The 26,053-nt window shown below is 37.3% G+C and overlaps 1 protein-coding gene across 1 annotated transcript in view; it reads right to left on the reverse strand.

The window, feature by feature from the left end:
* Positions 1-26,053, reverse strand: part of LOC150081627 (glutamyl aminopeptidase-like) — a 253,803-nt gene that overhangs the window by 188,533 nt on the left and 39,217 nt on the right. Inside the window, exons 4-5 of the mRNA XM_090380268.1 lie at positions 14,715-14,869; positions 5,068-5,181 (exon numbers count right to left, since the gene is read on the reverse strand). Of these exons, the coding sequence (XP_090236394.1) occupies positions 5,068-5,181; positions 14,715-14,869 (269 nt within the window). The remainder of the gene's footprint in view (positions 1-5,067; positions 5,182-14,714; positions 14,870-26,053) is intronic.

Consider the following 26,053-nt stretch of genomic DNA (forward strand, 5'->3'; position numbering starts at 1 on the left):
CACACAGGAATCCCATGTACCCTCATTCATGCTCAGTACTTTCATTTCCGATACACTGTCCACATAAACATTCATGTTCATACTGGGTGGGAAACACATTCTGACAGGCCAGTCTTGTCTTGGTTTGTCTATATGAGGATTGTCACAGTCCAAGTAGTCATCGCTTGTTTATGTTGGGGGTTGTCACAATCTGGGTAGTCAGTTTTTTTGCTTCTCCTATTCTTAAAGACCTTTTGAACAAAGTCTGAGAATGACATGTAGTGAGCTTCCTCAGAAATGAGGAGGTGCTCATTTCCACATAGTAATGATCAAATTTTTGTCATCAGTATACATCTGTGGTGATGATAATTATGTCAACCATAAAGAACATATGCCCAATCAAACACACAGCAACACTGGTTCATTTAGGGTCCTGGGTGAGTCCCAGTTTATGATTCATCTGAAGTGTTGCGTTGAAGTGTCAAGTACGGCAAAATCTGATTACACGCACATTCTGTTTTTGGATTAATTAAATTTGATTAAAAATTTTGACATTCTGATTCCAGAATGTCAAAAATTGCCCTAACTTCTGCTTGACCATGAACTGAACTGATGGCTTCAACAATCTCACTGAGTTTTTAATATTTATTATTTATAATGAGAATAAATGTTTGCATTTCTTTTAAACACTGTTTTTGTAGAAGTGATATTATAATGAGAATAAATATCTGTATTTCGACAATTTGTTGCGCAATACAAAACATGTGCATAAAAGGGGTCTTATCATCTGTTTTACTATATAAGTACAAAAAAGTTAACTCACTGTAAACACTTAGAATTCAAGTGTAGAGGCTTACTTGTAGTAAAATATAGTAGACATGCATATATGGGGGTACAAAAATAAGAATGTGGTTCTTTGGGGGTATACGAACAAAAAAGGTTGAGAAACACTGCACTAGAGTATATTTACTGAAATAATTTGGAACTAATATTCTCCAATTTATGTAGAGCTTTGAGAATTTTAATGACAATTCCACTATCAGTAGTTAGTTTGGAAAGATATTTCTAAAAACTGGAAATTATAAAACATTATCTATAGTCAAGCATAGCTCAGGAATGCTAGCGTTAATTACTATTGAACATGATATACGTGATAAAATGAATTTAGAACACGTAACTGAAGAATTTTCTAGGGCAAAAGTTCATAGAATTAAATTATAGAAGATTATTATTATACTTTCTTTTGTTATTTATTGTTATTTTTTCTTGTTATTTTTTTGTAATTTTTTAGATGAGCTGTGTATTTATTTTTTCATTGTAATTTTTTAGAAGAGCTGTTTATTTCAACAGTTTTAAATACCAATATATCTTTGTTTATTTTTAAGGCTAAATATTAATAAAGAATATATCGTATTTAAACACAATAATTGTTTTCATTTTTAAATTTTTAACAGGAAACAAAACAAAACATATACTTTTGTAAAACTGAAGTCGTTTTAATAATAATAATAATAATAACCTACTTATGTAAAATTTTACACGAGCGCTAAATTAAGTAGTGTCAGTCCTGCCCTGCACAACTGATTACTGACCAATCGGGTGACTACATATTTGTAAATCAAACAAGTTTTAATGGAAAGCTTTTAAATAGAATGCTTATACTCCAGAGGAATTTACAACTGAAGAGAAGTTTAAAAATATGCAAATGTTTGTAAATTGCATGTATTTAAGAGTAGATCTTGTCTGACAGTCTGAGTAGCTATTGTGATTCAGCAACAAGAGGAACTGAATGCAAAATAATTTTGACATTGCATACTCAGATTTCATTCAAGCTTTCAATGTTTTTCCACATTAAAGACTGCTCTACAAATTGGAACAGTGTGACATTAGGTTACTTCTGTGATAAAGGGAGAGCTGAGTGGCAAGGCAGAGCCATTATTAATGTTCACTGCTCTCCTTGGACTAATGTTATTAATGGAATCCCTCAGGGTTCAGTGCTCAGCTCCTTCCTGTTTTCAATATTTATAACTATTGAAAACAGTAATGAGCCTTTTGAAATTAAACTTGATGCACCCTCGATATTGATGAAGAAGAAATATTATGTTCCTGCTGTATAAGGCAATGGTGAGGCCACACCTTTAATACTACATAACGGTCTGGAAGACCCATTTTAAGAAGGATATAGAGCTGTTGAAACTGGTGCAGAGAAGAGCAACGTGATTAGTGAGGAGGAAAAAAAGGATAATCTTACTTCAGTTCTGGAAAAAACTGCAGCATCTGGAGACTAGGCAAATGCAAGGAGATCTAAGTGAAGTATTTAAGGCTTTGAATGGATTAAGGAAGATAAATGGTAACTGCATCTTTCTCTTGCTTATACTACACACATGAGGTGGCATAAATTCAAAGTGAGAAAGGATGATTGCAGGATAACTGTGTAGAAATTTGTCTTCAACCAGATGGTTGAAACAAACTTTTGATCTGGGGATGTGGAAGTGGATAGTTTGAAGAAAAACTTTTAGGGAGAGATGGACAAATAATATGGGAAGTGTTGTGCAAGTGTTCTTTTTTTGTTGTAGCTGTATAAGCTTGCTTTCTTGCTTCACATGCTACTACTAAGTTTAATGTCAAAATGTGCTGATAATACAAAGGATGACAAGTTGATTAATAACAAGAATCAGGTTATTCTATTACAATTAATCCTAATAAAATAGACAGAGGAGCTGAGAAGTGGCAATTGACATTTAAAAATTGGTTACTGCAAGGTGCTACATATGGATTTCAGTAATTCCAGAAGAACATAGCACATGTGTGGTACCACACTGAAAATGAAAAAGAGAATGAAAAAGTCCTAAGGGTCCTAAGTCACACATGAAATTGTCTGAGCAGTGCAGATGGGCTGCTGGGACTGCTCATGATGTTCTGTCAATGATATACTGGCAATGAATTTGTCATAAGAACAAAGAGGTGATTATTCTGGTTGGTTCTATAGTGCAATGGTTAAACTGCACCTTCAGCACTGCATATAGGTCCAGAAGTCTAATTTTAGAAAGGATGTAGATCTGCTGGAATGGGTGTAGAAGAGAAACAAGGTTAGTCAGGGGTACCAAATAATACTCTTATCAGACTGATTTTCTAAAATGTATGAAGCTTTAAATCAACTGAGGAAACAATGCTGTAGTATCCTTACTATTTCTCAAATGAAACACATAAGGAACATAAATTTAAATTGAAAAAAGAAAAAAAAAAAAAAAAAAAAAAGGATAGTTGCAGAACAGATATATGAAAATTTTATTTCAGTTAGAAGGTAAATGTTTATCGGAACAAACTTGCCTCTAGTATTGTGGAACTGGATAATTAAATATAACTGAATTGAATTTATTTTAATCTAATCCTTCCTTAAATTCAAAGGAAGGATTAGGTATACTATTATTATAGAATGATGGACAGATGATATGGATTGTGTTTTATTTTTTTCATGAGGTAGCATCATATCAGTTTACCATTACTTATTTGACTAGAAATTATTCTTCTACTATGTCCCCCCCCCAATTAGATTGTGGTGGGGTGAACTTACCCGGAAACCCCTGTGCTGCTGACATTATGTCCCCTCTTCTGAGGCATGGTGTGGAATTTGCTGACACTGGCTTCGGCTGACCTATCCTATGTGGGATTAATAATAGAGGAGCCCACTGTGCAATCTCCTCACGCATAGATAGGGTGCTCTGTCCCTAGGACTTTAATCCACTACAATCCTTTTCTCTCTTCCCATCCCAACCTTTTCACCTGGTAGACTCTACTGCCACAAATGTTTTTCTGCTCCTAACAGTCCCCTCCGCCATGGAGGATGGGCTCCTTTCACAGGAGTGCCCCTCTGTCCCTTTAACTTCCTATTTCCAGATAGAAAGTCTTTCTATCGTCCACCATCTTTATCTTCATCTGTTCCTCTCCTCATCCATTTCGCCTGCTCCCTTTTTCACTTTCCAGAGTTGTTGATTTTTAATTTTTTTTTTCCCCTGGAGCCCTTCCTGGCAAGCTCAGGCATTGTCCAGCATTTGCCCCAGCCAGAGACCTTTCTATTCCGTACTACACCCAGCCTGTCTCCCCAGGACAGAGGATCCCACTAGGGACCCCAGCTAAACAAACAGAGGAGCAATACAACCCAACACTACGCTACACAGACCAACACTACAACTCGCACCATCTCTGGCCTTTACAATTTTTACTGTAAAGCTCTACATTTTTACATAAAAATGTAGAGCTGGGGGTACCCCTGGTGCTCTTGACAATCAACACTATGTCCCCCCCCCCAATTATATACTTCAGAACAGGATATGAGAGAGCCTCAAAAAGCAACGTTTGTACAGACATTAAATATTGTGGAATAGACTCCCATCGCTTGTTGTTGAAGTTGATAGCCTAAACAAATTTAAAGCTCAGCTGGACAGGTATTTCAAACGAACGGAGGGGTGAAATGGGAGTAGTGGTTTTTTTTTTGTTTTTTTTTTTGGCTGATGCTGAATAAGCTTGCTTTCTTGCATCATATGCCTCTACTAATGCTAATGCTAATGCTAATGCTAAATAAAGAGTTTCTACTGAGGAGAAATTTATGATTGTACTATTTTATTTCAAAAAATATTTTAATCCAAAACTTGTGTAGAATAATTGTATTTTATTTCTTTAATAATTATGGTTTGATAACAACATGCCATATATGAGTTCCTTCAACCATATTAATTCCCAAATCCTTGAAATTTGATGTTTTTCAAGCCAGATAATAGTGTCCTGTCAGTCAAGTATACTAATAATTATCATTTAAGAAAATCTTCTACATATTTTATTTAAGAAAATATGTTTAAGAAACGTTTAAGAAAATCTTCTACATATTTTATGCATCCATATTTCAGTATACATGACATGTTTTTCAACAAATAACAGATTAACATATCACTGAGGATGATGATCAGGTAATTCAATTATCTAATTTTTAATAATACAAGTCACAATAATGGATAATACAGTAACAAGAAACATTCAACTGTGAGATAAACTAATAACATCATTCAAATTATGAAAAAAAAAGATGCATACCACATTCCACTCTGGCATTACATAAGCAGTTGCTAGATAAGAAAAGTAAGTAGCAAATCCTTCATTAAGCCAAAGATCATTCCACCACTCTGGCGTTACCAGATTTCCAAACCACTAAATTAAAAAAAAAAAAAAATTAAAAAAAAAAAAAAAAAAAGAAAGAAATAACATAATTAAAATATTATTTTCAAATAAGACAAACATTAAGAATTTCAGCATTAACTTTTAATTAAAAAATAGATTCAGTGCTTTTTTTCATGTTTTATTATAGTGAATTAACAATGGTATCCGAATGGATAAATGATATATGGAAATACATTTCTGCACCTTCCAAAAAAAAGAAAGAAAGAAAGAAAAGATTTCATTCATACCCCAGTTGTTAACTTATTCTGATGATCTACAACATGAAGGCTAAATGTAAACTTTTTGAGATCAAACTTTTTGTTGCTCTCTCACATTTAACATTTTCTCCCACCGATAGAATATACTACTCTTGTTCATTTTACTGATCCCCTTCAGAAATTTATATACAACACAGTTAGGTGTCCCCTCCCAAAACATCTGTCTAGTTACCAAGCTTTGCAGCTCACATCTTGTAAGCTGTTCTTCAAACAGACATCAGTTTGTGCTCGTCTTTGAACCCTCTCTAGAAACTCTGACTTTTATAATGGCTTTCAGCAGTGAATACAATATTCCAAATGCAGTCTCACCACATCTGGAATACTGTCCCTCATATACAGAGGGACAATGATATCCTTGTTCTTAATTCCAACAGTCCTATAAATCATAGACAGGACACCATGTTCCTTCCTAGCTGTCTGTTTACACTGCATAGTAAATTTTATAATTCACTGTCATAATTTGTATGTATTAAATTTCAGACCATATTTATAACTAATCCAAGTCATTCAGAAGAAAATATGGTCAACAGTAATAGTAACAGCCATATAGTGCAAGGAAGCCACAGGCTTTTGCTGCATTGGCCAGGCCCTCCTCACACAAGTAACTATCCAGTTGACCTTTGAATTTATTCAAACTGTCAGTCTTGACTAACTGTGAAGGCAACCTGTTCCAACAATCAATGACTCGCTGGCTAAAAGAAAACTTCCTATAATCTAGTCTAAACCTCCTCCCCTGTAATTCGAATTTGCCCCCGAGTTAGTTCTGGAATTCTCAATAACAGTGAAAATTCTGCCTTCTTCCCTTTTACTAACCCCTCCCAGAGCCTTATAAACCTTAATCAGGTCACCTCTGAGGTGTCTGGTTGCCAAGCTCTGTAGCCCAGAAGCTCAATGTCTTTTTTCAGATGAAGTCTCCATACTTCAACACAGTATTCCAAATGTGGTCTTACAATTCCTTATACAGTGGGACTATGACCTCCATATCCCTACACGATAATGTTTGGTAAATCATTGATAGGACACTGTGGGTTTTCCTGGTTGCCTGTTTACACTGCTCAGAAAACTCAATATCTACCTGTACTATAATTTCCAGATCCCTTTCTTCCTCCACTATTTTTAATTCAACCCACCAAGTGTATAATTTATTTTGGGGTTGCTATTCAGCAAGTCTTACACTTGTTGAATAGCAACTGCACAATTGCACTTTGCTACATTAAAAAAAGCTGCCACATTTCTGACCATTCTTGCTGCCTGTTCAAGTCATCTTGAAGGAGCGCTGCTTAGAACTGATCATTAACTACTCTACCAATCTCTATGTCATCTGCAAATTTGGACATCAACCTTTTTACCCCAACATTGATATTGTTTATGAAAATCAGAAACAACAGTGGTCCAAGAAGCGATTTTTGAGGGACCCCACTTTTGACTTTAAACCAATCTGAAGAATATCCATTAATCACAATCCTCTACCTTCTGTAGCCACCTATCAATACATCTTTCCATCTTAGAATTTTTCCAGTAAACCCAAAATGTTCCAACTCATACAATAACCTCTCATGAGGAACTGTGTCAAATGACTTACTAAAATCCAAATAAACTATATCAAAATTGTTCCCTACATCCCTCATGAGTAACTGTGTCAAAATAGCTTACTAAGTTAATTAAACAAGATTTTTCCCTTAACAAAACCATGTTGTGTGTTAATCAGAAGGTCGTATCTATCTAAATGTCCTGCACTCTTAATCATTGCTTCTATAATTTTTCCTACCACTGATGTTGTTGTTTTTGGTTTTTAGGAGCATTAGCAACTAAGGCTATATTGCTCTAGGGATATGCGGTGGTCATTCCCTGACCTTTCCACATCCTCTGTCAGCGCCTCCATAGCCAGGTGGGAAGGAGCAGCAGTGCGTAGCACACGCTTCTTGATTAGACCGGGGTTCGAGCCTGTCACCACCAAATACGGAGGATGCAGAAAGGTCAGGGAATGACCACCGCATATTCCCGGAGCAATATGGCCTTAGTTGCTAATGCTCCTAAAAACCAAAATAACTAACTAACTAACATCCTCCGTATTTGGTGGTCACAGGCTCGAACCCCGGTCTAATCAAGAAGCATGTGCTACGCACTGCTGCTCCTGCCCACCTGGCTACGGAGGTGCCTCCTACCACTGAAGTCAGACTAACCGGTCTGTAGTTACCAACTTCACTTTTAGAATTGCCTTTATGCATTGGTGTGATATGTTGGCATTTCTCCAATCTGAAGGAATCTCTCCCGAGTCCAAAGATGCCCTCATAATTAACTTATGGTTCAATACACTCCCCAGCGACCTCCCTCAAAATTATTGGGTATATATGCCATCAAGAAGCTCTATGTCTTGCCTTTATGCTCAAAAGTTTTGGTTGTTAGCCACCTTCAAATCATTAGAAAACTTTTAAAAGTTTTCCATGTGCTCCCTTACCAATAACATCAGAAAAGATTAGAAAAAGAAGTGACCCCAGTGCTGATTACTGGGGGACTCCATTTGCTATACTAGTTCAACCCAAAGAACGTCCATTTATGATTATTTTCTGTCTCATATCTTTTAGTTAACTGATAATGCAATGTAGAATTGTATTAGTAATCCCAATTTGCTAAATATTATATAATAGCCTTTTGGGTGGAACCACATAAAGTGTTTTACTGAGGCCAAGGTCAATTATATCAAAGTTGTTTCTTGCATCCAGTTTTACAACTTCATCATAATAATTAACCAGCTTGGTCAGGCAAGGCTTTCCCTAAACAAACACATCCTGATTCAGATGGTCTTGTATTGTATCCTTCAAATAAAGACTCCATGATCACACCCAACAGTGTGTAGTCACACTCACAGACCTATAAGTAGCTCATCATCTCTCTTTTGCCCCCTTCTTATTTGTGGACTAATGATCTTTACATTCTCATACAGCCTTTCTTCTAATACTCTTCAGTAACTTATCAAATACTCTTCTCCAAAGTTGCTATATACTTCTGATTCCTTATCACTTTTCCCCCAACCATTGTTCATATAATCTTACAGTTGTAAATATCATTGAAAAATATCCATTGAACTTGTCTGCCCTTTCTGCTGGATGCTATAGAAATTATCTACTTTTATCAACTAAGGGGTTTATCTCATTCACTGTCATCTTTTGTATTCACATTTCAGTAGAACTCATTGTCAACCTTGTTGCTAGCAATTTCTCATTTCAGCTTTCATCTGCCTTACCTCCTCCTCAGTTTTCTTTGACCATAGAATTTCATTTAGCCAGCTAGTATGTTGATTACTGGAACAATTGGCCTCTGGTTAATGCTAATATTAACAGAAATCTTTTTTGGTCACCATCCACTTCATGGCATTATGTCACTATCCACTACTGGTTCCCACAATCAAATTTCTGATTTAGTATGGATATGGATTCTTGGTAACAGCCAGTTAAAGAATATTAGTGCACCATGTACTATTTTCTTTCTTTCTTTCTTTTTTTTTTTTTTTTAAATGAAACCTCAAACATGAGAGTTGGTAGAACTTATAGTACTTAGTATTGTCGCTGTCCATAGGCTAATGATTGAGATGACTGAAGATACTTGTCAACATGCCTGACATAGCCAAGTGGTCAAGAGCGAGAGTGCATAGCATGCGTTCCTTGAGTGGACCGGGGTTCAAGCCCGTGACTACTAAATACAATAAATATTTGTATTGACGATTTATTGTAAACTCTACTGACTTGGTTGTTGTGCCGGAGTATAAACAGAAAATTTAATTAGATATGAATTTCTGTAGACTGTAATTTTCAGGAAATACATGTGAATGATGGTTTTCCCAGAAAAGAGAAGTTGAAGAAAATTTTGGTCTGCAAGTTTGGAGTTGGACAGTGAATGGACACTAAATTATGAGAGAGAGAGAGACTGGATAGACTTTATAAGAGAAGGGCCAATGGCCCTTTTTAACTGACTGCCCTCTTTTGAACAAAGAAATTCAAGAGTTATGGAAACACCATTCCATAAATGTGGGAGAGCAATATTTCATGATAGGGCAAATTTGAGATTTGTACAAAGTGGGCAGTTGTTTTAGAAGAAAAGTAACACCGAGAGCAAACACAAAAAACAGTTTTTTTTATGCAAAGGAAGCAATATTTGTGATGTGCTTAGGCCAAGAGAAAGATTAAAAGTCTGGGTAATCCATAACAGAGATATGCGATTTGTCCAGAAATCAGAAAGTCATCGAGCATAACAATAGGAACAGTAGACCCATTTTTGTGAGATATAAGAGACAGTTTTAGAGGGATTGAAATTAACTAAGTTATCTTTTGTCCCATTGGAGAATTACCTGGAGATCAGGATTTAAGGAATTGGTGGTGGATATTTGAGAAGTTAAACTTTTTTTGAAGGGTAAGGTTTCTTAAACTGGAAGCTGGAATGTAATGTTCTGTCCATCAGCAAGCTATGAATAGGATTTCCAGTCAGTGGAAGAAAAGCATTAATATACAACATAAAAATAGTATAAAAAGGAACTGAACCTTGGGGAACACCGGCATTAGTGGAGAAGTAGGAAGTCAGAGAGCCATCTACCATCACCAACAAAATAGTCAGAAAGAAAGCTGAATATGCAATTACAAAAAAACATTCAGCAATCCATAAGATGGAAGCCTGTTTAGAGGACATTTATGACAAGCACAGTTTTGAGGGTGAATTGACACCAGTAGTTGCCCACAACCACACTATCAGTTCTCTTGTATTGAGATAGAGTTCACTGTAAAAGCCAGAAAATATGAGTGATTTTTTGGGGTTACCTGAGCTTCCCAGTGAGCGCCCCACCACACACACACACACTGGAAAGGAGCATCTAGCCATAACAGGGGTTATGGCTAGATGCTTACTTAAATGAATACAAGTTTACAAGCTAAATTAACCCAAATTTAATTAAGTTAACTAATAAGCCAAAAAAAAAACATTAAGTACTAAGACAATTGCATTTAATTAAGTTGCATTAAATATATTAAATGTTTAAATACATATATATAAAACGAAAACTGCAAGTAAGTACTGGATGGAGTAGTAAGTTAAGGCTACATAAGTATTTAAATAAATACAGGCTGACATACTAAATTATACTTAAATTTAATTAAGTTAACTATAATTATAAAGGTAGAAAAAAACATAAGTATTAGGTGGAGTGCTGAGTTAGGGTTACATAATTATCTAAATAAACACTGGTTGACATACTAAATTAAACTTATAATTAATTAAGTTAACTAGTAAGTTTAAATAAGAAAGAAAAAAACTAAAAAAAACTGATTAAGTTCTAAGTGGAGTCCTTTTGAACTGCAACACCTAGTTCCAGTGATGTAGGTGTTGCAGTTCAAAACCTGCCATGTATATCTTATTGACTACTTAGCCCTAGACATATAGGTAAGATCAACGTTTAAATGTAATCAATGATTTTATTAGGGACTATACATGAAATACACTTTTGTTATTAAGCTTGGTTTCAGTTACAGGTATATGTTATTATAGTTATACTGAGTTGGTAGATTTCATTTGGTACCAGCTTAAGCTTACACATGCCATATATGTCAGGTGCCTGCTGTAATTTATCTACAGTTGCTACAGTTCATTTAACCAGTAATTTATTAAGTATTAACTTTCATTTTAGTGTGGCTATTTAAAGTGGAACATAATTTTAACCTGAATATTCATTAAATCTTAATTAGGTTTTTATTTTATGCAGTAGTAGTAGTAGTAGTGGCATGTGATACAAGAAAGCAAGTGTATGAGCTTATGCAGCATCAGCCAAAAAAAAAAAATTCACACCATTCCCTCCAAATGCCGGTCCAATTCCTCCTTAAAATTATTTAACCTATCAACTTCCACAACGACAGATGGAAGTTTGTTCCAGCAATTCACCAGACATTGGCTAAAGGCAAATTTCCGCACATCTATTCTACGTCTGTCTTTTCTTAATTTGAATTTATGCCTCCTTAGGTTCGTAATCTGAACAAGTGGAAGCATCCCATCAGAATTCAGCGTGCTCTACCCATTCAAGGCCTTATACACCTCAATCAGATCACCGCGCAGATGACTAGTTTCCAGCCACTGCAATTTGATGAACTTAAGCTTCTCTTGGTAAGAGGATCTCTTCATTCCCCTCACCAATCTTGTTGCCCTTCTCTGTACATGTTCAAGCAAATCTACATCCTTCCTAAAATGAGGCCTCCAGACCTGTATGCAGTAATCAAGGCGTGGCCTGACCATTGCCTTATACAGAGGGACAATCACCTCCTTCTCCCTACTAGCAAAATTCCTATATATCATTGACAAAACCCCATTACCTGCCCTGGGAGCCTGTCTGCATTGCTCAGAAAACTTTATATTTGTCTGCATTGCTCAGAAAACTTTATATTTGACTGCACAATTACTCCCAGGTCTTTTTCATTTTCTACCACTTTAAGTGTAGTACCACACAGTAGGTACGTTTCTCTGGTGTTACTTCTACCCATATGCAGTATTTTGCATTTGTCAAGGTTAAACTTCAGTTGCCACTTCTTAACCCATCTGCCCAAATTTTCTAGATCCTGTTGCAGTAGCACACTGCCATTACTGTCATTAACAACCCTGCCAACCTTTGTATCATCTGCAAACTTCGACACTAAACCTGATATACCTTCATCAATATCATTGATAAATATACAAAACAACAGTGGACCCAAAACCGAATCCTGTGGGACAACACTAATAACATTAGTCCACGAAGAGCAGCACCCATTAATTACCACCCTCTGTCTTCTCCCACTCAACCATCCTTTTATCCATTGTAGCAAATTACCCTTAATACCATTCTGCTCCAATTTGTACAATAGTCTTCCATGCGCAACAGTGTCAAAAGCTTTCCTAAAATCTAAATATATGATATCAAAATTATTTTTTGCATCCAGTTCCTTTGTAACCACATCATAATATCCTATCAAATTTGTCAGACTAGGCTTTCCCTTAACAAACCCATGCTGTATCTGAATTATTGCTGCAGTCTTCTCTAGATGATCCTGCAATGCATATTTAACCAGTGACTCCATTATTTTACCTGGAACAGAAGTTAAACTAACTGGTCTGTAATTACTCGTGTCACCCTTCGATCCCCCTTTGTGAATTGGGGATACATTTTCACATCTCCAATATGTGAGGACCTCCCCTGAGTCCAAGGATGCTCTCATAAATAATTATGGTTAAGGGTTTGCTTAATTGCTTTGCCGCCTCCTTTAATATAACTGGATAGATCCCATCCACCCCATGTGCCTTTCTTATGTTTAACTTCAACAATTTCTCCTCCGCTTTGCTCTCAGTTATTACAAAATCATTAAACACCCTGCTACAATTTGATAACCTTCTGCCATTTTCAAACTTAATAACTCGTCATGAATGTAGATGCAAAATACTCATTCAGTTTCTTTGCTATCTGAGCAGGATCATCAACAGCCGAACAATCGATATCCTGTGGACCAATCAGATTCATCCCCTTCCTTTTAGAGTTTATATAAGTAAAGAAATCCTGGCTGTTTTTCTTAGCATCTTTTGCCAAAGATTTCTTGTAATCTGCCTTCGCCTGCCTAACCTCCTTTGTGACCTGATTACAGAATAGCTTATATCTGCCATAGGCTTCTGAGTCGCTTGATAATTTATATGCATCCCATGCATTTTTCTTCTCTGTCACAAGTCTCATTAGTTCATTTAATAACCATTTAGGCCTAAACTTGAACAATATTTCTTAATAGGTATGAAACTTTTAGTAGCATCCACGATTAATTCCTTGAATACTTCCCACTTAGAATTTGCTGTTGGTAACATCGTCAGTTGATCCCACTGTACAGAATTTAAAAACTGTCTGAAACTACTGTACTCACCTTTACGAAAGCAAAAATCCTTTCCTTTACCCCTGATGGTAATTATATCTTTAAGTAAATCCCACATCAGTACACTGATCACTGCCACCTAGTGGTTCCTTTATCTGCAAATTCTTAATACACGAATGATCACTGCTGATAACCAGATCAAGAGTATTACCCTCTCTGGTTGCCTCTCGAACATGCTGCTGCAGAAAACAGTCATCCAATAAATCCACAAAAGTCTTACTAGTGTGTGAATGACCAACCCACAAGTTCCAGTCAATATCTGGGAAGTTAAAATCCCCCATTATAAGACATTCTGATTTACTAGCCCACTCTATTTCTCTGTACAATTGTTCATTGTACTCATTCGAGTCATTAAGCCTATAACACACTCCTACTCTTATTTTTGCTTTCGCAGTGCTTATGTCACACCAAACTGACTCAACAGTGCACTGTTCATCTATATCAACTGGATGCACTTCTTTTGATTTTATGTTTTTCTTAATTAACAACATAACACCTCCTCCCTTCCTGTCCTGTCTACCCTTTCTGTACACAATTTACTCCCCAAATTCCAGTTTTGCATTCCTTATATCTGTGTAACACCATGTCTCTGCTATCCCAACAATACCGCCTTTGATGTCTTGACTAACACTTCAAATTCATCAAATTTATTTACTATACTTCTAGCATTGGTATACATGCAAGTATACATGTTCCTATTCTTATTATTAGTTACCCTAACACATCCCATATACCCACCTGTTTCACGATGATTGCCATCAGACCCTGAAACCCCCAGCACCCCACGCTCCAGGTCGCTACTTATTCTAATAGAAGTTGTGCAAGTATCACCTTCATCTCTGCCTGCGGCTACTTTTAACCTTTTAGTCTGTGAACCCCCCAAGCTAGCAGTTTTCCGACCCACCTAACACTGCCTCGATAGCATCAGCAAATATTCTTGCACCCGTTCTATTTAAGTGTATCAAACAATGGTGTGTGTGTGTGTGTGTGTGTGTGTGTGTGTGTGTGTGTGTGTGTGTGTGTGTGTGTGTGTGTGTGTGTGTGTGTGTTTACATGCATGACGAATTACTGAAAGCAAATATTCTTGCAAATTTTTTAAATAAATAAATAAATCTAAGAACCTATCACTGCCTGCAAAAGTGCATCTCATTATTAGTCATATGTGCCATCTTAGAAAAAAATGCACCTGAATAAATTTGCATTTATTAACTATTGAAATAAAGTAAGGACTGTATATAAATTGACTAGTTTCAATACATTTTAATGATGTACATTTTAAGTAATCACTGAGGCAATTTAATTTTACGTTATTATAGATACTTACTTGATGAGCCAATTCATGTGCAATAACATTAGCAATACTTTCTTTATTCTGTATGGAGGATTCCAAAGGGTTAAATAATATTTCTGTCATTCGATAAGTTATAAGACCCCAATTCTCCATTGCCCCAGCAGAAAAATCAGGAATGGCTATCATATCTAAAATTAAAAGAAATGGAATAAATAGAAATATCTAGAATTAAAGAAAGATATGATTTATTTATATTTTTGAACTGATAAAATAATTTTCCAAGAGTAAAAGAGCTAAATCTCAATTTATGAGATATTTAACAAACAATTCTTGCAAAGTATTTTTAACATTTTACTGCATCTCATATATAATCAGTTTAAAGTCAGCTTAAATAGATTTAGTTTACGAAACAAGTGGGTGAAAAAACATATCACTAAAGTTTATATCTCCAATAATACCTTGTATTACTGGAGATAGAAACATACTCATTGCAACAGTTTTCAAAATGACAGAGCATCGAATCATGTACCCAAGTGGAGATATGCAGCATTAATATTTAGCATCTTTTGCCAAAGATTTCTCGTAATCTGCCTTCGCCTGCCTAACCTCCTTTGTGACCTGATTATATCTGCCATAGGCTTCTGAGGTCGCTTGATAATTTATATGCATCCCATGCATTTTTCTTCTCTGTCACAAGTCTCATTAGTTCATTTAATAACCATTTAGGCCTAAACTTGAACAATATTTCTTAATAGGTATGAAACTTTTAGTAGCATCCACAATTAATTCCTTGAATGCTTCCCACTTAGAATTTACTGTTGGTAACATCGTTAGTTGATCCCACTGTACAGAATTTAAAAACTTAGCAGATAAAGCAGATAAAGATGGAAAATTTGACATAATTGTATGATGACTGTATTGCGATAGACAAAAAGACATGGTATTGTCAAAAAGATATTAAATAGGTTTACTAGCTAGAAGTGGCACCATTCTTCATCACCAAAATACAAAATACTTTTGGCAGCAACAGCAAGAGCTGAAAAAAAAAAAAGTCATGGCAACTATTTTATGAAACAGGAATGACACAATACTGACATAATTCCTACTAAGAGGCACCATGAACCAATCTGAAACCAGCTGCTAGAAGCAAACAGCATGGACTGCTTTCCAAAGGAGTCCTACCTGCAACATGATAATTCACAATTCAAAATTTGCGAACAATGGTATTAATGTTCTCAGACCTTTTTATGTCTAGGCATGATAAAACAATTAAAAAAAAAATGGGTACTATACTCATCAAAGATTATTGGAAAAATGGCAGGGTTTTCAAGTTATTCTATCTTCATTATAATTCGAGGGCACCCTAGTTGAGGAAGAGAACAGTCGGTGGATTTTTGGCTGCTATAAAGGGATAAGTAGTTTTTATATATTTACTGTATTCTACAAAGATTAAATAGGTTTAGTAGCATTCGTTAGCTTTTTTTTAAAATTTAACTAGTGATTTTTGGAAGTTATGACTCGACAGTGCTGGCGCCAATATTCCACACATTGTAGTCAATAAGAAATAGCATAACCTATATATCTTGAACTGATAGTGTAAGATATAACGTAAAACTAGACAGCATAATACAAAGCACTGTATTAGGAATCTGTTAGCTTAGTATAATATTATCAAAAATATTTATTAATCTTATTAAATTTCATTATTAATTAAATTGTACTGAAACGGAAATCATAACCCAGACTAGAGCTGTGATGCAAAATTCACAGACTAGCGAGAGTGCTGTGGCTCGGGAGAGAAACAAAGGGGCGATTCTCCAACACATCATAGTCTCAAAAAATGTGCAAAATTTGAAATGTTTTTGAACATTTCAAAACAAGACAGCATCTAGCCAAAGAGGATGCAAGGTGCCTGGAGTATCACGAAATTAGGTGCCAACTCAGCATTCTGATGGGCGTCTATGAGAGCTTGAAGTGTAGGGTAAATGCCCTCGAAGAAATTAATGAGGAGGCCCCATCAAACTCTCAGCTGCCCAGCTCAACAGCAGAGCTCACTCCTGTGCATCAGGCAACACAGAGGCAATCTCCTAGAGAGAATGTGCTGGTCCCACACGAAATATTTATTCTTGCTGACCCTAGTCAGGGAGATGGGGAATACTATGCAAGATGGATAGGTGGAACAGGACCAGGGTATGTCTGACAGGGGGAAAAGTTGATGACATTGTAGAGCAGATATCTTTTAAAGGGCACAAAAGGTGATATTGTTGTACACATTGGAAATAATGCCATTAAGAGCTGGAGATCTGCAGATTTACTCAAGTACAGGTAAATGTTGAAAAAAAGTCGCGAGTTAGGGTTGAATGTGAAAGTGTCCGCGATTCTGCAGAAATATGACAGGAGGGCGTATATGAAGAGAGCCTCATCAATCAGTTCGGCCCTGGAGAGACTGCGCAAGGCTCATGGGGTAGAATGTTTATCAGAATGGTCTGTGCTTATTGACAGGAGAGACTGCTTCTACAAGGATGGGGTTCACTTAAATAGAAAGGGTGCATGAATATCTGATGATGCTATCAAGGCAATGTTAGGTGGATCAGAAAACTGCTAGCTTGGGGAGGGATACGCAGACTAAAAGACTAACAGTGGCCACAGACAGAGGCAAAATTACTTCTTGCACTGCTTCTATTAGAATGAGCAGCAGTCTAGAAAGCAAGGAGCTGGAGATTTCCAGGACTGCTGGGAGTCACAGTGGAACAAGTAAATACATGGACTGTGTTAGCTGTGGTAGCTAAGAGTAGAAACAGGTACATGTATACTTGCATGTACACACCAATTTTAGAAGTATATTTAATAAATTTTAAGAGTTTGAAGTGCTGGTCAAGATATCAAAGGCAGATATTGTTGGGATATCAGAAACATGGTGTCACACAGATATAAGTAGTGCAGAATTAGAATTTGGGGAGTGCATCCAATTGACATTGGTGAACAATGCAATGTGAGTCAGTTTGAGATGACATAAGCACTGGGAAAGGAAAATGAGAGTAGATGTGTGCTATAGGCCTAATGAATCTGATGGGTATAATGAGCAATTCTGCAGAGAAACAGAGTGGGCCAGTAAATCAGAATGTCTTATAATGGGGGATTTTAACTTTCCAGATATTGACTGGAACTTGTGGGTTGGTCACCCGCACACTAGCAAGACTTTTGAGGATTTATTGGATGACTGTGTTCTACAGCAACATGTTCAAGAGGCAACCAGAGGTCAATGATCTGATAATCAGCAATGATTACTCATGCATTAATAATTTGCAGATAATGTACTGATGTGGGATTTACTTCAAGTGCATAATGTACTATGTGGGATTTACTTGTTTGCTTGTAATTTGGTTTTTAGGAGCATTAGCAGCTAAAGCCATATTGCTCCAGGGGGATATGCATTGGTCATTCCCTGACCTTTCCGCATCCTCCGTATCTGGTGGGCACGGGCTCGAACCCCGGTCTAATCAAGAAGCATGTGCTACGCACTGCTGCTGCTCCTGCCCACGGAGGCGCCAGGATTTACTTAAAGATGTAACTACCATCAAGACTAAAGGGAAGGGCTTTTGCTTTCATAAAGGTGACTGCATGGGTCTCAGACAGTTTTTAAATTCTATATGGGGGGGGATCAACTGATGATGTTATCAACTGATGAAGATTTAATAGAGTTAAAAAAAATAATTTAATTATTCAAGACCATAGCTACCAACTTTTAACTTTTAAAAAAGCTGGAGATTTAATAACTGTAAATAGGAAAAAAACAGTTTCTTTGGCCTAAACTAGCTGGAAATTGAAAATATTTCAATGACCATGAAGCAGTATTGTATGTATTGCTTCATGGTCAGCAGTGTTGTGCACATGAACTGTTGAACTTGCAGAAAACAGTAGCATAAAATCCCTGTGACTGGGATTAATCTGGGTCCAAATTGTGTTATATGTCAGAGAGGTTTCTACAGACCTCTTCAATTTTAACATGGGGAAAAAAGCAACCCCCACCAGCCAATTTCAGCTGGTGGGGGTTGAGGTTTTTTGGAGTTGTTCCAGGTTTTCAACCTGCATAACATAAAAACTGGTCAGTGAACGCATTATTATTATTAGCCATATGGTGCAAGGAAGCCTGAGGCTTATGCTGCACCAGCCAAAAAAAAAATTTGCATTACACTGAGAGAGAGAGAGAGAGAACAAGAGTCAGAAGTAGAAGGGAATCACCAAGAAAGAGGAAATAGATGTTATCCAGCTCAGGACCCTGGGTGTGCCAAGCCCATACTCACCAGATGTGAACCCCTAGGAGTATGTATATATGTGCATGCACGCACGCACGCACGCACGCACGCACACACGCACGCACGCACACACACACACGCACACACACACACACACACACACACACACACACACGCACACACACGCACACACACACACACACACACACACACACACACACACACACACACACACACACACACACCTGGAGAGGCATGGGAGACAAAGATGGCCTAAGCTTCTGACACTAATAAACTAAAACAGCTTTGCAATGAGTTGCCATGATATTGCACTGCTTTCAAACAAACAGCTAATCTGCCATTTATTTGGGATGGGATCTATCCAGTTATATTAAAGAAGGCAGCAAAGGAAGTAAGCAAACCAATAGCCATAATTATGAGAACTCAGGGGATGTCCGCACAGATTGGAGATGTGCAAATGTATCCCCAATTCACAAAGGGGGATACATTTGCACAAGCAATTACAGACCAGTTAGTTTAACTTCTGTTCCGGGGAAAATAATGGAGTCACTGGTTAAAGATGCATTGCAGATCATCTAGACAAGACTGCAGTGTAATTCAGACACAGCATGGGTTTGTTAAGGGAAAGTCTTGTCTAACAAATTTGATTGGATACCATGATGTGGTTACAAAGGAACTGGATTCAAAAAATAATTTTGATATCATATATTTGGATTTCAGGAAAGCTTTTGACACTGTTGCACGCGGAAGACTACTGTACAAATTGGAGTAGTATGGTATTAAGAGTAAGTGCTATAATAGATAAAAGGGTGGTTAAGTGGGAGAAGGCAGAGAGTGGTAATCAATGGACGCTGCTCTTCGTGGACTAATGTTTAGCATTAGCATTAGCATTAGTAGAGGCATTTGATGCAAGAAAGCAAGCTTATGCAGCATCAGCAAAAAAAAAAAAAAAAAAAAACCCACTTCCACTTCACCCCTCTGTTCGTTCAAAATACCTGTCCAGCTGAGCCTTAAACTTATTTAGGCTATCAACCTCCACCACAAGGGATGGCAGTCTGTTCCACCAACCAACCACCCGCTGGCTAAAGGCAAATTTCCGTACGTCTATCCTACATCTGTCTTTCCTCAATTTGAATTTATGCCCTCTCAGGTGATTTTTCTGAGCTAGAGGAAGAATCCCATCAGCATTGAGCATGCTTAAACCATTCAAGGCTTTATACACCTCTATCAGATCACCTCGCTGGTGCCTAGTCTCCAGACACTGTAATTTGCAAAACTTAAGCCTTTCTTCGTAAGAGCACCCTTTGTTCCATTCACTAATCTTGTTGCCCTTCTCTGTACTCGTTCCAGCAGCTCTACATCCTTCTTGAAATGAGGCCTCCAGACCTGTATACAGTACTCTAGGTGTGGCCTGACCATTGCCTTGTACAATGGAATAATCACCTCCTTATCCCTGCTGGAAAAATTCCTGTATATCATTGACAATACTCCATGAGCTACTCTTGCAGCCCGTCTGCAGTGCTCAGAGAACTTCATATCTGCCTGCACAATCACCCCCAAGTCCCTTTCATTCTCTACCACTGTCAGTGTAGTACCACAGAGTTGATACGTTGCTCTGAGGTTGCTGTTTCCCATGTGTAGTACTTTACATTTGTCAATGTTAAACTTCATTTGCCACCTCTCAGCCCATCTGCTCAACCTTTCCAGATCCTGTTGCAGCAGTGTAGTGTCAGTAATGTCCTTGACAACCCTGCCAACTTTTGTATCATCTGCAAACTTGGACATTAAGCTTGATATACCATCATCAATATCACTTATAAATACAGAAAACAATAATGGACCCAACACTGAGCCCTGAGGGACTCCACTAATAACATTAGTCCACGATGAGCAGTGTCCATTGATTACCACTCTCTGTCTTCTCCCACTCAACCACCCCTTTATCCATAGCAGCAATTTGCCTCCAATGTCACACTGCTCCAATTTGTGTAGCAGTCTTCCATGTGCAACAGTATCAAAAGCCTTTCTAAGATCCAAGTATATAATATCAAAGTTATTCCCTGCATCCAGTTCTTTTGTGACTGCATCATAGTATCCAATCAAGTTGGTCAGGCAAGACTTCCCCTTAACAAAACCATGCTGTGTCTGAGCTATAACTGAAGTCTTGTCTAGATGATCCTGCAGTGCTTCTTTAACCAGTGCCTCCATTAATTTTCCTGGAACAGAAGTTAAGCTCACAGGTCTATAGTTACTTGTGTCAGCCTTTGATCCTCCTTTGTGAATTGGGGTCACATTTGCACATTTCCAGTCTATGGGTACCTCCCCTGAGTCCAAGGAAGCTCTCATAATTATGGCTAAGGGTTTGCTTACTTCCTTTGCTGCCTCCTTTAATATAACTGGATAGATCCCATCCACCCCGGGTGCCTTTCTTGTGTTTATCTTCAACAGTTTCTCCTCCACTTTACTCCCAGTTATTTCAAGATTCTGTAGCTTACTGCTAGAGTTGAATACACCTCTGGCATTCCCCTTGCTGAACAACTCCTCATGTGTGAATGTCGATGCAAAATGTCGATGTGTGAATGTCGATGCAAAATATTCATTTAGTTTGTTAGCTACCTGAGCAGGATCATCAACACTTGACCCATCAATATCAAGTGGACCAATCTGATTCATCCCCTTCCTTCTAGAGTTTACATAAGTAAAGAACTCTTTGCTGTTTTTCTTTGCATCCCTTGCCAAGGATTTCTCGTAATCTGCCTTCGCCTGCCTAACCTCCTTTGTAACTTGGTTGCATATCAACTTGTATCTATCATAGGCTTCTGTGCCATGTGTTAATTTGTAAGTATCCCATGCATTTTTCTTCTCTGCCATATGCCTCATTAGTTCATCTGACATCCATTTTGGCCTAAACCTTGAACAATATTTCTTAGTTGGTATGTAAAGCCTAGTAGCTTCCAAGATACGTTCTTTGAATGCTTCCCATTTTGAATTTGCTGTTGGTAACATCATCAGTTGGTCCCACTGTATAGAATTTAAATACTGTCTCAGTCCATCGTAGTCGCCTTTACGGAAGCAATAACCCTTCCCTTTACCCCTAATGGTAGTTACCTCTTTCAGTAAATCCCACTTCAGCACACTGTGATCACTGCCACCTAGTGGTTCATTTATCTGCAGATTCTTAATGCATGAAGAATCACTGCTGATAATCAAATCAAGAGTATTACTCCCTCTAGTTGCCTCCTGAACATGCTGATGTAGAAAACAATCATCCAATAAATCCACAAAAGCCCTGCTAGTGTGTGAGTATCCAGCCCCCAAATTCCAGTCAATATCTGGGAAATTAAAATCTCCCATTATAAGACTCTCTGATTTACTTGCCTACTCTATTTCCCTGTACAGTTCCTTATTATACTCATCAGAGTCATTAGGCCTATAGCACACTCCTACTCTGAATTTTGATTTCCCAATGCTTATGTCACACCAAACTGACTCAACACTGCACTGTCCACCGATGTCGACTGGCGTCACTTCCTTGGTTTTTATGTGTTTCTTAACTAATAGCATAACCCCTCCCCCCGTCCTATCCTGTCTATCCTTTCTGTAGACGTTGTACTCTCCAAATTGCAGTTCTGCGTCCCTTATATCTGTGTGACACCACGTCTCTGATATCCCAACAATATCTGCCTTTGATGTTTTGAGCAATACCTCAAATTCATCAAATTTATTTACTAAACTCCTAGCATTGGTGTACACGCAAGTATACCTGCACCTGTTTCTATTCTTAGCTACCCTAACACAACCCATGTGTTTATTTGTACCGCAATGGCTCCCAGCAGTCTCTGAAATACCATGCATCTTGTTTTTCAGGCTTCTGCTCATTCTAATAGAAGCAGTGCAAGAATCTCTTTCACCTCTGCCAGTGGCTACTGTCAATCTATTGGTCTTTGTCTCCCTCCAAACTAGCAGTTTTCCGACCCAAATAACACTGCCTCGATAGCATCAGCAAATATTCTTGCACCCTTTCTATTTAAGTGTATCCCATCCCTGTAGAAGCAATCTCTCCTGTTAACAAGTACAGTCCAGGCTGAAAAAAATTCTACCCCTTGAGCCTTGCACAATCTTTCCAGGGCCGAATTGATCGACAAGGCTCTCATCATATACTCCCTCCTATCGTGTCTGGGCAGAATTGCAGACACTTTCAAATTTAACCCTAATTCTCGGCTTTTGTTCAACAGTGACCTGTACTTGTTAAGTAATTCTGCCGGTCTCCTACTCTTAATATTATTAGTGCCAACGTGTACAACTATATCACCTTTTGTGCCCTTAAAAGATGATATTCGCTCTACAACGTCATCAACCTTTGCCCCTGGCAGACATACCCTGGTCCTGTTCCACCTATCTTTTTTACAAAGCATGTTCCCCGTTTCCCTGACAGTAGAGTCACCAACAACTACTAGTTCCTTCGGGACCAGCGCATTCTGCCTTGGGGGTTGTCTCTGTGTCACGCGATGCCAATGTTATTAGTGGAGTCTCCCAGGGTTCGGTGTTGGGCCCACTGTTGTTTTGTATATTTATCAATGGTATTGATGAAGGTATATCAGGCTTAATGTTTAAATTTGCAGATGATATAAAGGTTGGCAGGGTTGTTAATGACAGAAATGGCAGTGTGCTACTGCAACAGGATCTAGAAAATTTGGGCAGAGAAGTGGCAATTGAAGTTTAACATTGACAAATGCAAAGTACTACACACATGTAGAAGTAACCCCAGAGAATGTACCAACTGTGAGGTACTACAGTAAAGGTAGTAGAAAATGAAAAAGACTTGGGAGTGATTGTGCAGTCAGATATGAAGTTTACTGAGCAATGGAAACAGGCTGCCAGAGCAGGTCATGGGGTATTGTCAATGATATACATGAATTTTTCTAGTAGGGAAAAAGAGGTGTTATCCCTTTGTATAAGGAAATGGTCAGGTTATGCCTTGAGTACTGCATACAGGTCTGGAGGCCTCATTTTAGGAAGGATGTAGAGGTACTTGAGCATGTACAGAGAAGGGCAACAAAATTGGTGAGGGGGGAACAAAGGGGTCTTCTTAATGAGAAAGGCTTAAGTTCTGCAAATTGCAGCAGCTGGAGACTAGGAACCTGCAAGGTGATCTGACTGAGGTGTGTTCACTAATAGGAAACATATTTCTGAATAACATGCCTGCATGATCAGCAAAACTCAAAGGAAGGTTATTTTCTGTGATAAAGATATTATTATTATTAGCCATATGGTGCAAGGAAGCCTGAGGATTATGGTGCACAAAGCAAAAAAAAAAAAAAAAAATTTCTGAATTACCCTGTGAAAAAGAGAGAGAGAGAGAGAGAGAGAGAGAGAGAGAGAGAGAGAGAGAGAGAGAGAGAGAGAACAAGAGGTAGAAGTAGAAAGGAATCACCAAGAAAGAGAAGAATGATGATATCCAGCTCAGGACACTGGGTGTGCAAACCCATACTCACTAGATGTGAGCTCCTGGGGTTATATAAATAAACATACAGCATTATGACATTATGTCACCATGAAATGCTACTTCTATTTTTGCATTTCTTTCTATACACTGCACACTTGTCATTATGCTTATTTGCTTGCAAATGTCCAATTAAATAGTGTTTTCCACTGCCTGAAATGAAAAATAACATCTACATACAATATACAAGGCAAACATGCTATTTTTTTTTAAGATTTTATAAGATATGGAACATCTTGCATATATGCCATATTTCTTGGCATTTTACTGAAAGATACATCATACAAGTATGATGAAATAGTTGAACAATACAGAAAACAAGGCTTATCGCACATTTATTTTGCGATGTGTACAACCTACCTGACAGCCAATTTATTAACAAATATTAAAACAGAATTTCACAGAATTTTTTTTTTAAATTCTGTGAAATGTGAAGTTTACTACAGTTTTACTATTTTTTTTTGAAAAAAGAGAAAAAGATGGAGGAAAAAATGGTTCTGCAAAAAGATGGAAACACTCTGGAACCAACTACAGTACTAGATCCCCTTATCTAGAAAGCTTGGGACTAGAGGCTTTCTGGATTTTGAGTCAGCATGAGAAATTGGAACACATGCGAATAAATAATTATATGAAAATAAGCATAAATAAATGTTAAAAAGTATATAATAAAAGATATTACAACCTATATAAGAAGGGTATATGTATAATTAAAATATACTAGAACCTCAGTATGGGGTTCAAAATTTTGCCCTCTCAAATATCATTACAACAAACATTACTGCATGTATTAATTGATGTTAAAATACTATTTTAACATCAATTAATACACACAGTGCAATCTCGATATAATGTGTATGTTGAGGATATCTTTAACACTTGCATTATTAGCCCGAAATGAAATTTATCTAGAGGTTTTTTTTCTTCTAATTTTTAATATGAATAAGCAGTGATCTAAACACGTGACTTTATTGTGAGCAATTTCATTTCGGCACACGAGTGTGGGTTAATTTTCATATTTTAAGTTGCTTCTCTATCCCATTTCAGGACTTCTCCGTGAGAGCAATGAGCATATATCATTTTATTGCTGACAAATGTATGTAACTCTCTGCATTAGCTATAGAACGAATATATTTGTATTTATCTCATGTTTTTACCACTGAAAGCAAAAGCAATTTCTTTTTTATTTTCCTAAAACAAATATAATAAAATTTTATTATTTTAACATGGATCAGAAAAATCTGATCCAATGCCAGCAAAATCTGATCCGTGCCAAACATTTTTATTATTTTTGTAATGGATCAGATTTTGCTGGCATGCCAGCCATCTTTGTATCACACAGCAGCCTGTTAACTGCCACACAACATCTCACTATAAAATTCTTTATTTGCCCAAGTTTCATTTTCAGTTGTTGAAACAAAATATGTTTTCAGTGTTGACATAGTTATTCCAAGTTCTCCTTTCTGTAGAGAGAAGTAACTGCTGTGTAGCACCATAGCTGTTGACGGCTGTTCTACAGGAGGGACACTTGGTTCCCAACTTGTGTTATAGTGAGTTATTTTCATTAGCAAACACAAATGAAACATCTCCTTTTT

The sequence above is a fragment of the Mastigoproctus giganteus genome, chromosome 8 (genome assembly GCF_048544385.1).
Source record: "Mastigoproctus giganteus isolate SK-2022 chromosome 8, ASM4854438v1, whole genome shotgun sequence".
NCBI classification, from domain to species: Eukaryota; Metazoa; Arthropoda; class Arachnida; order Uropygi; family Thelyphonidae; genus Mastigoproctus; species Mastigoproctus giganteus.